Source organism: Montipora capricornis, chromosome 10 (genome assembly GCF_036669925.1).
Source record: "Montipora capricornis isolate CH-2021 chromosome 10, ASM3666992v2, whole genome shotgun sequence".
NCBI classification, from domain to species: Eukaryota; Metazoa; Cnidaria; class Anthozoa; order Scleractinia; family Acroporidae; genus Montipora; species Montipora capricornis.
Window position 1 is genome coordinate 63,928,710 of NC_090892.1, and position 15,000 is coordinate 63,943,709.

Consider the following 15,000-nt stretch of genomic DNA (forward strand, 5'->3'; position numbering starts at 1 on the left):
TACTTTTTCACTTTTAAACCCAAAAAAACATCAGTGGCATTGCCACTTTTCTTGTCTTTCTCAAAAAGGCGTGAAAAATTTGAGGGGTTGCGGGTTTTTCTTGCACTAGCGAGTTCGACGATCATCAGAGCAGTTACTGTAGCAGCAATGGTTTTTCGAGAGAGAGATGGATGAAGATCTTGCTGCGTTGTTGATCTCAGATATTTAATTAAATAAATAAATAATTAATTCGGGCAACCAACTTGGAGGGCTGGGCACCCCAGCCGAAATTTTCCTTAGAGCACAATCTTGAATAATAATAATAATAATAATAATAATAATAATAATAATAATAATGGAGCGATTTTCAATTGAGTGCGGTTGGGTGCTTACCCTTAATTTTAGCCAAAAAATCTGGAAATTTCGGTTTGAGGTCAAATGGAAAGGCAATTTTCCAGAAAATCTTTTCGGAAATTGTGGACAACCTCCAGAGATAGTCCACTTTTTCCGTTTGGTATGGAATTCAGGAAATTCCCTTACCATTTGCGAGAATCATTGCATTTCCAGGACCTTTCTCACAAGATCGAGTAAATATGTGATAAAATATGTGGAATGGAATGCCGGGTTGTAAATGGTAAGCGCCATTCTCACCCAGTTGGTCAATAAACTCAGAAAATCGCTTACCTTTATGCAACGATCATTCCATCTGGATTATTTGGCTAAATGGTAAGCACCCCTTGATTTTCAAAAGCAAAAAGAATTCTTGCAGTGTTAACATTATTCTTTATCACCGAAAAAAAACATTATTCTCTGTAAAGTACATGTACACTTGCTCTGACTGACAATCATTAACATTTTGAAATATATTTTTTTGCATGTCTGTTCTACATGCATGTATGTTCAAATATTTTTTCCCATTATGTAAACTCATTTCTAAAATACCATCTGAAAAGAAACATAATTTGTTTTTTAGATATTGAACAGTTTTTTAAAAATAGATTTAATTTAGAATAATTTTGCTTACAGCAACTTATACACATGTATGTTGCAGGTCATTTTGTTTCTTAGGTTAATTGCAACCAAACTAGGTCGTTTTGATGCAATTTTCTGTATCTTACTTGATGGATAATTTTTCTTCTGAAAGTTACATGTTAGGTACTTTTTCCATACCTGCATACAGTGTAATCAATTTGATTCTTAATTTATGCCAGGCCCAGTCTCAAGTCATGTTCAGGAGTGATTATTATACGTATTAATAATAATTATTGTTATTATAAATGAACATGCTTATGATTAATTTATTCGTTCATCACTTGTACATGTACAGCATGCTTGTCTTGAATTAATTATTTATCATTTCATTCTTTTGTCACCTGTTAGTGTGGCTTCTATAAATATGTTGAGGATTGAAAACAAATGGTTTGGCTTCGTGAAAATTTAATTCATTTGGAGCAATCAATTGTGACCACTCCTGGTATAGTACGCATGCATGTATGTCTAATTTATCAACAACAAGATACATGATTGTATTTATTTAATGTCTTCAAAACCAGTGTAACATTTTGTGTGAGGTTTTCATCTCAGCTGTAGAGTGATGGTTTTTCATGGCCATCAGACGCCAACGAACAAAAAGAAGTGAGTTGTTGACTGCTATTGTAGATTTTTATTTCAAATTTCTTCTGAAGTATTCATGATAGATTGAGAGGTAGATGACTCACTTTTTCCTTTTTGCCTGAATGTACTGTATTCACAGGTGATGCTGAATTCATGTATGTTCATGATTCAACTTGTCTTTGAATTTTTTTTTTATCTGAGTCTGTTAGTGTTTATTTTTCTAGTAAAAGCAAATAATTTTATTCTCTTAGAACGTAATATTCCCTTGATGAGTCTATGACTAGCTTGTGTTTCACTTCAAATTTTAAAGAGAATTTGGCAGATTTTTTTATTTACTGAATGGAAACATGGTTTGATGAGATAAAAAACAATAATAAATTACTGTAGTCAGAAAAATTTATGGATACTGATTTTCCTCCCATGTCCTTTAGTCTTTTAAAACTCAGAATTTTCACTTCAAAACCTTGCTTGTAAAGAGACTGGGGATAGCAGAACTGTGACATCAAGACAGGAAAGGAAATATTCCAGGGCCCAAATTTTCCTTTTTTTTAGATCATCAGAAGTTGCTGAAACTGCCTTGAGATGCGTTGTATTTGGTTGCAATGAAGTTAGACAAGAAAATGAAATTTCTATCCCTAAAATTTCCTGTGTGAACTCTTGTTTTGACATCACAGTTCTGCTATTGCCAGTCTCCTTACTAGCCCCGGCATTATACGTACCCCAATGCAAGTGAAATTCTGAGTTTTAAAAGGTTAAAGGACATGGAAGGAAAATCGGTATGGAATTTTTCTAATTGTGTTTATCTCAGAAAAACATGATCTTTCTATTGAGTAAATAAAAGAGAATCTGTCATTTATATACACGTAAAGTTTTAGGGCATCTGCTCAAGAAATGAAGATCCGCTTAGTTCCAAGGTGCAGTCTGGCAGTCTTGTGTCATAACCTTGAAATTTCAGACTGGTATTAATTTTATTTAGAGCTTAGTAATACCAAAGTTTGCATTACTTTTGGCTTTTGGAGCAAAATAATTACACAACAATATAATTTACAGGTTCTTCATTTGACAGCTACACATACATGTATGCATACAGCCTTTGAGTTGAGTAATAACAGTTAATAATAATGACAAAAACCAAGGCATCAGCAACTGAAACAAGAACAAAAAAGGCAATGTCAGTATCTACTGCCAACAGGACATCAATAATAAGGACAAAAACTAGTGCAACAACTACTGCGCACCGGTGGCTCAGTTGGTTGATGGGGGAGGTTGTGAGTTCGACTCCGGCCGGACCAACACTCAGGGTCTTTAAATAACTGAGGAGAAAGTGCTGCCTTTGTAGTTACATCCGCAAATGGTTACACTTTCAAGTCTTCTTGGATAAGGACTAGAAACCACAGGTCCCGTCTCACAAATATCTTCCATGTTCATCAGTTCCCTGTGGGATGTTAAAGAACCCACACACTATTCGAGAAGAGTAGAGGATGATTATTTCCCGGTGTTGTGGCTGTCCTCTGTGAGTATATGGGTGGGTGGGTATAGCAGGTCCACATCAGCTGAATAGCTGCCAAAACTTCAACCTGCTAAAACAAATAAATATTAAACAAACTGCACAATCTTCTACACTTAAAAACAGTAACATTTTGTTTCTATTTCATTAATAAATACTATCATTAACAAGTTGCTACTAACAGCTGTAACAACAACAACCGACAACGATAAAGGATTAATAGCAATAGTAAATGATGAAAACAAATTCTTATGTGTAAATTTTACTGCAATAGAAAATTAATTGAGTTGCAACTAGTATTCTCTGTTGCAGGCTGGGCTAAGGGCACATTACAAATTATAATTATAACCCTTTGACGCCTAAACAGGCGTAAACTGGCCAGACTCAGACCGTCAATGGGGAACTCCCAGGAGTCAATGGGTTATCCACTCACCGAAAAAACATATTGTACATTGTATATTAAACATATTGTATTAAAAAGTGATACATTATTTAATACTCACTGTCAGTGATTGTTTCTTTTGACAGGGGATGACTTAATGGGTGGACCGTCAGCTCATGTAAGTTCCTAATTGGCTTACTGATTTAACGTCTTGGGAACATTATTAATTTGTATATTCTGGAGCTTTTGAATTCTTGCCAAATGTATATTAATTTTTTTATCTCTGCTTTTTAAGCTTGAACCATTGGAAAAAGAGTGGTTCATTACAGCAGCAAAAGCAAACAGAGCTCAGATCATGTGTCTGCTGGAGCAGGACCGGAATCTGGCCACAAAAAGGGTGAAGTGTAATAACCATTTTTAGCTTTGAACTTGCTTGCAGCTGAAATATTCAATTTCTAATAGAACATTTGCATCAATAATGTATTCCACTAATGGTGCAATTCTCCACCAAGATTGTTATCGGATCAAGAACATTAAAGCAAAATTGAATAATAACATTCACACATAATCACAGTATAATATTACACATGTATTCACAAGTTGATTTGAACATTTCAAGTTATGTTAACACATTAAAATATAAAACTATGTTGTTTTGTTGCAAGTGAATTGGGAGTATACAGTGTATTTCATTTTAGATTTAACAAAAAAAAATGACTAATTAAAATCTAATTTTTCTTTTTTTTTTATGATTTCAGGACTTTATGTTGGTAAGTACTTTAAAATGTCAGAATGCACTGTCATATACAATGTATTTTTATGTACATTGTACCAGTGAGGATGTCTTCCAGGTTTATTTCATATTATAAACTGTGGTTTCAGTAATATTATTAGGCTGATTTAGCAACTGAACGGGAACGTCAGTGGCGACGTCGCGCGCCAATGAGAATTTAGAATAGAGAAGAAAAGAGTGGAGTCTATTCTATTCTGAATTCTCATTGGTGTTTTTTCTGCGCGCGCCGTCGCCACTGACGTTCCCGTTCTGTTGCTAAATCAGCCTATTACAACCCTTTTGTATTTATGTTACTTAGACCTACTGCCCTCATTTTGAATCAAATATTCTTTGAAATTTTCTTGTCGAAGCGAGGCTAGGAAGGCTTATTAGCATTAAAACAGAAGAATAAAAATTATTTTATTTGGCCGTCATTATGAAAGAGGTCTATTGACGAGTAAAATTGTCTGGCATTAGACAGAGTAAAATACTAAATATAGGCTGGTTTAGGGGTGAAAGAGTTAAGAATGCTAGTGTACATGTATCTGATCACATTAGTCTGTTGTTAACAGAAAATTAGCCAACTGTTGGCCCTCTGGTACTTGTGTACGCTTTTCCGCGGCTGTTGGTACATATTGAAACCACTGTACCACTACCACAAAAAATTATTTCTTCAATCAGCTTACAATGACTGTGTGTTCAATTACCCTCCTGGCAGCAATTTTTGTTGTATACTGGTATAAGATATGAAATTTTCTTTTTGTTCAACTCTGTGCTGTACTGACTGTTGTTTGTTTTCTTTTTTCCATCAATATTTGTTTGCTGACTTCTCATATACAGGGGGTAAGCAAAATTATTAATCTTTTTTGAACAAAAATTAATTTTTCCCCATGGAGAATTGATAAAATTATTAATTGTTAATGCTCAGTTCCAAATTATCTTATTGTTAAAACAAGTCATTAACTTGTTGTCTTTTTCATCCTCGTACATGTACGTGTGCTGATACCATGTGGGGGTTCTTGGCATTCATACTATAGTATGTAAGTGATTATGATGAAGTTTCTTGTCTCTTCTGCTTACTTTTTTGCTAATTTTATGATGTAGACGTTTTGATTGATTTGATTGTGTGACAGCATCACAGGTTCTGGCTTTTTGACTAAAGGACATTAATAATTTAAATTATCTTTATTTTTAAATTAACTTATTCATGGGGTTTCAAAACAAAATGACAGCACTTGAATATGGCTACATGTAACATTCTTACCAGGAACAGAGCAAAGTAGCAAACAGCCATAAATTAAGGGGATTTATCACAAGAATTAACCCTACCAATATTATAATAATTCCTAGTTTGAGTGAATGAAACTGATGTACATGCATTGTGGCTCGTGTGCAGTGTTGGTTAAAATGGTTTGCAAATTGTATAGTCTGCCTAGATTTTCATGGGTGAATAGACCTTTTCAGCTTGTACGTTTTGTTTTCCCATTTCAGACCACATGATGTTACTCTAGGGAACAGTGTCTTTCAAATGTCGTCTTATGCACGTGAATATGTATGCATAACTTATGAAAAAACAAAAGAAACATTCCCTTGAGAACATCACGTGGTCTGAAATGGGAAAACAAAATGTACAAGCCGAAAAGGTCTATTAATGTACATATTGTAAATTGACTGCAAGCAGCTGTCCTTTTATTTAAGATGCAGTGCATATTAATTATTGAAGTGAAAAAAACTATGCTTGTAACTTTCGGAAATAGGAGGAATTTTGGTCTTTTTGGCTACCTGTTGGTGTGGTATAAGACCACTCACATAACATGGTGGCATCCGTGTAGTGTAGGAGAAGAAAGAGACTTGCAGAGATCTAGTGAAATGTTTGAATGCTTTATCATAATGGAAGTAACTACCTATAATATGATTTCTGTTTATTTTTTTTACTATTATCCCCCGTTATAATGGTTGGCAGTGCCAGGATGGAAGCAATTAGAAGTGGGTTTGCTTTGGTATGAAAGTAATGCCATGGGGATTTTTTCATTGTAGAGTGCACTTCATTGGGCTGCAAAACATGGAAGAGCAGATATTGTGAAACTTTTGGCTGGTACTCATGGAATTGATGTCAATGGAAGAACGGTGAGTTACAGTGCTGTATACTTAAATAAAAAGCCATTTCTGAGATCACATCTGCCTCCTCTTCAAAGCGAGTCTAAGTGCAAAGTTTTTGTGATGGTAATTAGTTCTACTATACATATGAATGAAAACTAATTTTCATAAGAAAAACTTCACACTTAGACTCGCTTTTAAGAGGAGGCAGATATGAACTCGGAAATGGCTTATTTAAATGATTCCTTCAGATTTGACTGTAACCCTAAATCCCTCCTAAGATTGATACTTAAATAGAAATCATTCTGATTTTAAAAAATTCCAGACGAATGCACCTATGTAACCCCTACAATTTTTTATGGCTTCAATAAGTTGTCGCACTTTCCAGAGCATATGTACTTCTTCGAAAGAATGTTTGAATGTGGTCAAATCTTCAATTTTCTGTGATTTTTTTTTAATTCCGGAAAACCCTGCACTTCAATAAAATAATAGCTTAAATAATAGGAAATAACCATTACCGTCAAATCAGTCTAATTTTTTTCCAAGAAAGCATTTGCGTCCGAAATAAATAAGTTTAAGAATCGCCTTTTTGTTTTTAAATTTTGCGGGTGCCGCCATCTTGAATAATTGTGACGTGTTATGGTTGCCCTATTGTTATTAGACAAAAGCTCTTTGTGTCGGAACAATAGGACAACTGTAACACGTCACAAGTATTTAAGATGGCGGCGCCCACATAATTTGGAAGTGAAAATTTAAGTGATTCAGTCAGTTCTGTCTGCTTCTATGAGCAGCCTCCAATTGTTGTGATCGTCAACTGCAGCTTCTCAGCATGCTGGGCTGCTTTTGCTTGCCTCTAGGCCATGTTAAAGATATTGAATTTTTGCGCTATTATGACGTGATGATATGCCATAATAGAGTTTTTTTGTTGAGAAATCGTCTTTTAATTAATTAATTTTTTGCTAGAAAGTTAGAACGTCTTCAGCATTATGTAAATTCCTTTAAACTGTTCCAGCTCTCTTTTTCCCAGTAGTACTTCATTGACATTACAACTGTTACAGTTTTTAAAAAAATTTATCAAACGTTATCCATGTAATTTATTACGTATCAGCCGTCTTTGCTGTAAAGCAGTTGAGTATAATTTTTTCTTTTTTTTTTTGCATGCACTCATTTGCCGTGGCTTCTATAAACAGAATGTAAGTATTTTAGTCGAAATTTTCTCAATTGTCATTTAACGAATAGTTGATGTTCTTTTCAAATGGAAATACTGACACTTTCTTTTTTTCTGACTCCTTGGAATCACTGATTTCTTCACCGTGTATTTTAGGGGGTAAGTTCCTTTCATTCTTTAATACTTTGTCTATTCATTATTCTGAAAATGCGCCATAAAAAAATGATGGACACTATTAAGATATGGATGCATGAGCCTGGTAAGTGTATACAAAAGTGGAGTTCTCGTGTTAGAGTTTTACGGTCAACCCAGAAGCTCGTGACCTTGAAGTGTTTAACTCTGGTTCAGAGCCGGGGTTCTTTGAGTTTAAAGATTTCCTTATTTGGATGCAACGTAGCTTGTGCATTTTCCCGCGCGTGCAGGTTGGATCTAATTTTTGTCCATATTTGGGCATAAAATTGGTGTCTTAAAATCCCAGCTTTGTTCCAAGGATAAGAATTGCAAGTTTCACACTTTAAGGTGCTTCAGATTTAATCGATTCATGGAGCATTGTGGGTGCATCGCTACGGGTCTTGATTGGCCAAAATGTTCGGCCTACTCTTTGAACCAATCAGGAGAAAACTACTTTTGACTTAATCGCACGTGTTTTCCCGCTCATAGCGCCGGCTACCGTTATTTTCTTTGCGTTGTGATTGGCTGGTTTGTTGACCAAAGAAGTGACTTGCGTTTTGGTTGCGCTGTGTCTAACCTCCTCTGTGAACAAAGTGCTTTAAAAGCGTTGGTAAGCTAGCTAACAGTACCCCATTTTCATGCTGTTGTTAGGGATACACGCCACTTCATCTTGCAGCAATGCAGTCACACAATGAGGTTATTAAAATGCTTGTATCAGAGTATGGTAAGTTCTCTGCGTCATTCATGTTCAGCGTAATAAAATCGCGTTTAATGTGCCTCTTTTTAACTGCTCTAGTAAGTTGCTTCTCAAACTGCGATGATCAGTGTCTTCTAAAAGAATTTCATATCCGCCTTTAGCATAATTTTAAGAAATTTTGTGTATTTCTTGAAGTCATACTCTCACCTTTGATGGAATATAAAACGGGCGGAGGTTGATACACGTGTAACTCAGTTATAGAGCCGTGGACTGCGCATGGTCATGCGTTCGATGCCTGAATGTTTTCTTTTCAGACTGCTTCACAAATACATGTACATGTATCTTAGCTGTTCATTATCTATGCGGACTATTCTCGCCAAAATATCTTGATTGTGATTGGGCGAATATATTTCGCCGTCCTTTGTAGTGATTGGCCAAAAAGTTTCATGCTTAGCACACAGCCAATCAGAAGCAGACTGTATTTTCGTGGCGAGTGTTTCCCGCGCATTCCTCGCAACATGGCCCTTAACTTGTACAGCGATTAGTTTGTTTAATTTTGAGGTCTGTCTTGATTGAAGTAATAACTTTGGTCTTGCTTTAAGGATACAAGTTAAAAAATCTCATTAATGTCGGTCGTGCGCGCATCAAGGTGGTTTTCAAAACGACCCTATATTCTTGAATATAGTTAGACCAAGCTCACCTTCCCTTCAATGAAGTGTTTACAGACTTAACCAGGCAACAGGCCTAACCAGACTGAGCTACATGTAAACAAGCATTGCGCACGGCCTACGTGAACTTTTTTCATCATTGATTTTTTTATTTATTCATAGATGCGGACATAAACTGCCGGGACTATAGCGGTAAAAAGCCCAGACAAGTGGCTGGAGACGGATTAACGATTGAATCACAAGGTAAAATGAACAAAAGACCAGAGGCTACTCCTAGCTACAATTGTAGGTCATGCGCATTTTCTGTTAACAGTACTTGAACGCGAAAGAATAAAAGTTTTAAAATCGGATTAATAACTTGTATTATTTTATAGGTAACAATGCTTATTTATTTCATTGCTTTTTGCAAGTTCACTTTCCTATCGCTTAGCTTGCTACAGAGATTTTCTTTTTCAATATTTCTGTTCATCTTTGTCTTGTTTCATTTGTAGCCCTCTTGGAGTATTTCCGGTCACATTCAGGTAATTATTTGTTAAATTTGTTTAATTCGGAAACTGAATTTTATTTTTAAGTAGAATAACTTGAACCAGGAGTTCATCAAAGGGAGCCGCTATCCTCCACCAAGTCCTGGAGTTAACCCTTTCCCGAGTAAATTTATTTTTAGGAACAGGTTTTCCCTCGAAAACTATCATATTTCCCTTGAGTCTTGACGCTGAGATAGCTCAACCTCGTTCCCAGGGTCTCTCTTCTCTGCCTCCATTGAGACGAGTTTGGAGTTTGTTTTGATTGGCCTTTACAACAGTGGGCGTGCTGCGTCTTCCAAGGGAGACGTTCGATAAATAAATCTACTCAGGAAAGAGTTGACTCCTAAGCAAAGTATGGGAAAAAGGGGCTCCCCTTGATCAGCTCCTGCTTGAAGCTTGTGTGGTTTGTTAAAGAGAACCTCCACTCCGACTAATGAATAACTTTAAACCTAGCAAAATAATGTTTGCAATCAAATTTGCTGGACAATTTTCTCCAACAACAAGTGTGTGGATCGGAAAAAAAAAGAACTTTGGAATCATTTATTTTTACTTTCAAATTTCCAAGGAGCCGCTTTTTCATTAATTGTGACGAGTTACGGTCGTCGTTATTTTTTCCACACAAAGATCTTTTGTTTTGAAACGATAGGGCAACTACCCCACGTTACAATTATTCAAAAGACAAGCACTTTCATTGGAAAAAGTTCGAACAACTTTAAGTGTAAACATTAGTTACTGTGGTTTAAAGGTATTTTCTTGTTTTAGTATAGGCTCCCTTTACTACTTATATCTAAGATTTGTGAAGTTCACCCATATTACAGTTTAACTATCTGTAGACGATTTGTTGTTCTTCTGAAAAAGTCAGTTTTTATTGTTGGCTGTCTGCGGTGTCCTGCAGCCGAATGTCACTTGTCACGCAACATTGCAAAGAATTGTATTTGAGTCACTGATGTCCACAAAATACATTATCGAGTTCAAAGAGGGAGGAAAGCAATGGGGCAATGTTTTAAAAACCGCTTTCAAAGTTTTTTTTTTCACCGAATAATATCAAATGAGTTCCGTTTTTACCCATAACTTGTCCCAACAAGATGTCAGCGCGGATTTGAAAACGAGAGTGAAACAATAGGTTGCTCGATCCAGTCCTTCTTTGAGTTCTGTGGGTTGGTTTTAGAATTTTTTGGTGATGTTTGTCAAACGGCAAGTTGGTTTTCCGCTATCATCAACGCTTTTGAAAGCCGATGGAATCGAGTTGTTTTGAAAAACAGAAAGTAATTCGTCGGCAAAGGCTTCTTGGCTGATCTCTCGTGGAGCATTTTCATTAAGTAATACAAGTTGCTAAAATGTGTTATTCTCGTCACCATGGAAATGTAGACGAGCCTGTGACGTCGACAAGAAGAGGCAGTGGTATTCTCAGGAGTGGGTTGCTTCGACTGAGTTTGCGCAGCAAGAAGGATAAATTATTGTGACAAACTGAAGGGATATTTGTCCTAAATGTTATGTTTGCCATGTTGGTTAGAAGGAGGGCAATGAAAAAGTGTTTTGTAATCATTTTGTAATCTTCGAGAACATAAATGGATAATTTTAGCGGTGTTGACCGAATTCATTAACATAGAACATTTCACGAGGAAAACTTAAAATACCTTGAAGTGTAAAAGGAAATCAAGTTGAAACATCCTTGATGAAAATACCAAAGTGAAGGCTTTTGTAAATTTTAGTAGGAAATGTAAAATATAGTATGCAATGAAAGTTTTGTCGTAAGTAGAGTCTGAAATACAGTTGAAAGTATTATGTTGATATTCTTATGAGCAGACTTGTGGACTTTTGATGTAAAGTGAATGCTGTTGAGAAGATTTTTAAATCTTTTATTGATCGATCGATTTCATTTAATCTGTAAGCTGTTCGACAACTTTCTCAGATATTTGGCTGTTTATATACGAATTAAAATTTCAATCCAGTGAGAAAGAAGTGAGGAAAAACATCTTTTATTGTGATAGAACCTGATACTGCAAGTATTAACATGATCCCCGTATAACGGAAATGTTTAAAAGCGTAGTCCATACCGAATTCCACGGAAAAGTAAAGGAGCTGCTGAAATAAAGAGGAACTAACTTATATTACTGCAAGGAACCAAGAAAGCCGAAATTGAGGAAGGAATGTTAAGACAAAGCAGGCTGTATCAACTGTCCTCTCTTACGGAGCTAAACGAAACGGGCGAAAGTACACGCGGAAAAGAACTTAGATGCTCTAGTGAGCCAAATTAGGGCGATTTAATGCGAAATATTTACAAGATCGACAAGAGTAATTATTACGACAGTTTGTGATATACAGGCGCTGAACGAAGACAATTACAATTTACAAACGCATCGCACCAAATATATAAAAGGTTGTGACAAACGCTCTACTGATTCTTCTGTAATGGCGCCTTCAATCACCTTCTGTACCACTTAGTAGACTTTTTAAGACACCAACTTGAAACAAACAAATAAACAAGTAAGCAATTGTTTCTCTAACAGAACAAAAAGGAAACACATGTTTCCAGAGGATGAGAATGTACCCAGACAAACCCAAGTTAACTGTGAATGGAACTGAAGCATTTTTTTGTCTCCTATTTTTGCACAAGATTTAAAAAGGCCTCCGAGCTTTAGAGAATTGGGGCAAAGTCTTCCAAAGGTCTGATTTCAATGTTTTTATTTTTTCCTTGAGTTACGTGTGAGTACACCTCGTTCGGTATGGGACCGTACCTCAAACATATTCACTCTGTCTCGCTGATTTCACAATGTAGGTCTGTCAAGTTTACTGGACCTTAATTAATTAAACTGACTCGTTTAGCCGACATCGTCAGTTTTGATAGGTTTCCCGAAGAAGAACTGAATTTCTGCCACACAAATCTCAGCAAACCACTTCAGAATCTTTCTTAAGGTGGCTGGAACCAGTTTCACCACTTTTAGAGACCTTATTTTAAAATAATTAGGATAGTACGCGAACTCTCATTGGTCAATAGCCGTGTTTAGATGAGAGTATGGAAACGCGACTGTGACATCACTCGAATTTTGATTGGTTATGTATTGTCAGACGCGCATTTTGATTGTTTGGTAGGAAATATGAGCGTGTGGCAAGAAAATTTGTTTTAATCAAGAAGTAAAAAAAGCCAGCATTTTCCTTCATTTGTTGAATTATCTCTGAGAAATATTTTATAAAAGCAACAGAGGATCCGACTTTTTTCCGTGTTTCCATAGCGTCATCTTAACACTTGGGGGAGTTGGGAGAATTCTCGACAGTTATGCAAACCCTCGACTGCGTGTCGGATTTGCATAAATGTCTCGAATTTTCCCAACTCTCCCTCTTGTTTAGATGAGGCTATGGAAACACGGAAAAACGTCCACTATTGCTTAATTACTAGATGGGTTATAACTACTATACTGTATCACGTAACAGCAATGTTATGATACAATATGAACAAATATATGAATATATATAGATGAATGTACCCACTACAGTGAAATTATATGTTACCATGGTAACATGAAAGCTCCCCAAAACCACCCTGTATTTCGTCTTTACTTGCTTATATTTCAAAAGTGAACTAGGTGACCCCCATTTTTTTTATTGTAGAATAGTAATTAGCAATTTGAGATAGAACTATACACCTTATTCCAAAATGGCCACCATTTTTAGTATTCTTTTGTTTCCTTGCAAATTAGCCCTGTTGCCTCGTTCAAGATTAAATATTCTTTTGATTTTTAGCTTCAGAACGAGGCAACGAGGGCTAATTTGCAAGCAAGCAAAAGAATTCTAAAATGACGGCCATTTTGGAGTAAGGTGTATGAGCAGCAAAGTTTCAAAAAATTCTTGGGAGCCAATTCAGAGCTACCTTAACAACCCTTCTAATAAAAAGGTCCTTAAAAGTAGTGTAACTGGCTCCAGCCACATTATGTGATCTAAAGATAATTCCCTTCTGAAATCATTTCATTACTTAAGTTCTCGAAATCAATCTCGACCTTCTTGTAGCATAGACCTCAGAACCAAACTTCCTTGCCCCAGGTGCTGTTACTGTCAAATGGAGGCTCTACGACCATCTGTCTTTCGTTAGCGTAATGACGCTTGGTCATACCGTACATCCTCCTCTTTTAGACTGCTCGAAAAATTGACAGTCGTGAAACCGTACAAACGAGGCTCAAAAAATAACAAGTTTTGAGGAAGAAAGCGATGGAACTTACCCATGTGTTGTTTTGATTTCCTTTATTTTCCATTTTCCCAGGCCTCGGTATTCAGTTAAATTTTAGTTGATGACCAAAGCGACTTTTTTTCTAGTAGTTCCCATTTTCATAACGGGCTTTTAGGATTATATAACTTATTAGAATATTTCTTTATCTGTTGTAACTGTGTCCCGTAATAATGAAAAACTGTTCTCCACTTACCTTCGGATGTTCCATGCAGCGTTTTGCTATTATTTTCATGTTGTTTGTTAGGTCTCTGCATTTATTATTCTCCGACGGCGTTCTTTTAAGAGTGAAGGTTTTTCTGATTCGTTTTTTGTTTTCAAAAGTAATTATTTATTCCTTTTGTTTGGCGTTCCTACGCTGGTTGATAGACTGAAAAGTCTCGCGCCCTTTATTAGTCACTCAGAGCGAAGACCAATTGTGATTTGCGCCGAGCATCGGTTGCATCTATTTGCTTGCTTTTGATTGGCTCGTCGCTTTCTCTGTAATTGGCTGGGGTAAGCACTTGGGTTTTTCCGTTCTTGAAATGTTTGCGTCGATACAAGTGCGTGTGGTTTGGGCGGATTTTGCGGTACTCATTCGAAAATATCTTCATAAATGTTTTGATTTGTATCCTGTTTCTTTCTTATCCACAGATTCGATAGATTCATCTGGTTATGGATCGCTTTATGGTAAATTTGGCTCGACAAGTTCAACCCCAAGTGTAATGTTAGCAAGTCAGTACAGCAACAGCGAGAAAGGTTCCAAAAACGACGCCTCCGAGGATAAAAATAGATCAAGATCGGTAAGGCTGATGCGGAGGTCTCCTATATTAATATGTTATTGACCGTACTGCTAGTTTCATGTGACTTCACAAAATCTGAACCCTAGCTGTCGTTCAAATATGTTCTTTGCTTGGTTAAGAACATAATACGTGCGTCTAAACCAAGGAGAAACCTTCGTAAATTTTGTTTGCCACGTCAGATCATGTGAAGATACCCAGTAGACTGATTTTATCCTTTGTATTGTCGATTGAAAAGTGAGCCTGCGAACATGAAAAGAAATAAAGAATCCGACTACTGTCACATGATCATCATCGCGAAAACAAATCATAAACATCCAGTCCAAGTTTCCTCTGCTTGCACGGTATATTTTCCCACTTCGAAACTTCTAAGATTTATCTTTTGTCTTCTTCACTGTGGGGGCCGATTTACACGGTACGATT

The 15,000-nt window shown here is 36.3% G+C and overlaps 2 protein-coding genes across 3 annotated transcripts in view; both read left to right on the forward strand.

The window, feature by feature from the left end:
- Positions 1-5,139, forward strand: part of LOC138022501 (ankyrin repeat domain-containing protein SOWAHC-like) — a 13,141-nt gene extending 8,002 nt beyond the window's left edge. The window contains exons 6-9 of the mRNA XM_068869659.1: positions 3,629-3,660; positions 3,778-3,879; positions 4,241-4,252; positions 5,095-5,139. Of these exons, the coding sequence (XP_068725760.1) occupies positions 3,629-3,660; positions 3,778-3,879; positions 4,241-4,252; positions 5,095-5,124 (176 nt within the window). The 3' untranslated portion in view covers positions 5,125-5,139. The remainder of the gene's footprint in view (positions 1-3,628; positions 3,661-3,777; positions 3,880-4,240; positions 4,253-5,094) is intronic.
- Positions 5,140-5,162: 23 nt separating this feature from the next.
- LOC138022502 (ankyrin repeat domain-containing protein SOWAHC-like) overlaps positions 5,163-15,000 on the forward strand; it is a 23,994-nt gene continuing 14,156 nt past the window's right edge. The window contains exons 1-7 of one of the 2 annotated variants that reach the window (XM_068869661.1): positions 5,163-5,294; positions 6,292-6,381; positions 7,542-7,678; positions 8,342-8,414; positions 9,218-9,298; positions 9,547-9,576; positions 14,432-14,580. In XM_068869661.1, coding sequence (XP_068725762.1) covers positions 8,369-8,414; positions 9,218-9,298; positions 9,547-9,576; positions 14,432-14,580 — 306 coding nt within the window. In that variant the 5' untranslated portion in view covers positions 5,163-5,294; positions 6,292-6,381; positions 7,542-7,678; positions 8,342-8,368. The remainder of the gene's footprint in view (positions 5,295-6,291; positions 6,382-7,541; positions 7,679-8,341; positions 8,415-9,217; positions 9,299-9,546; positions 9,577-14,431; positions 14,581-15,000) is intronic. The other variant, XM_068869660.1, reaches the window with a different exon arrangement.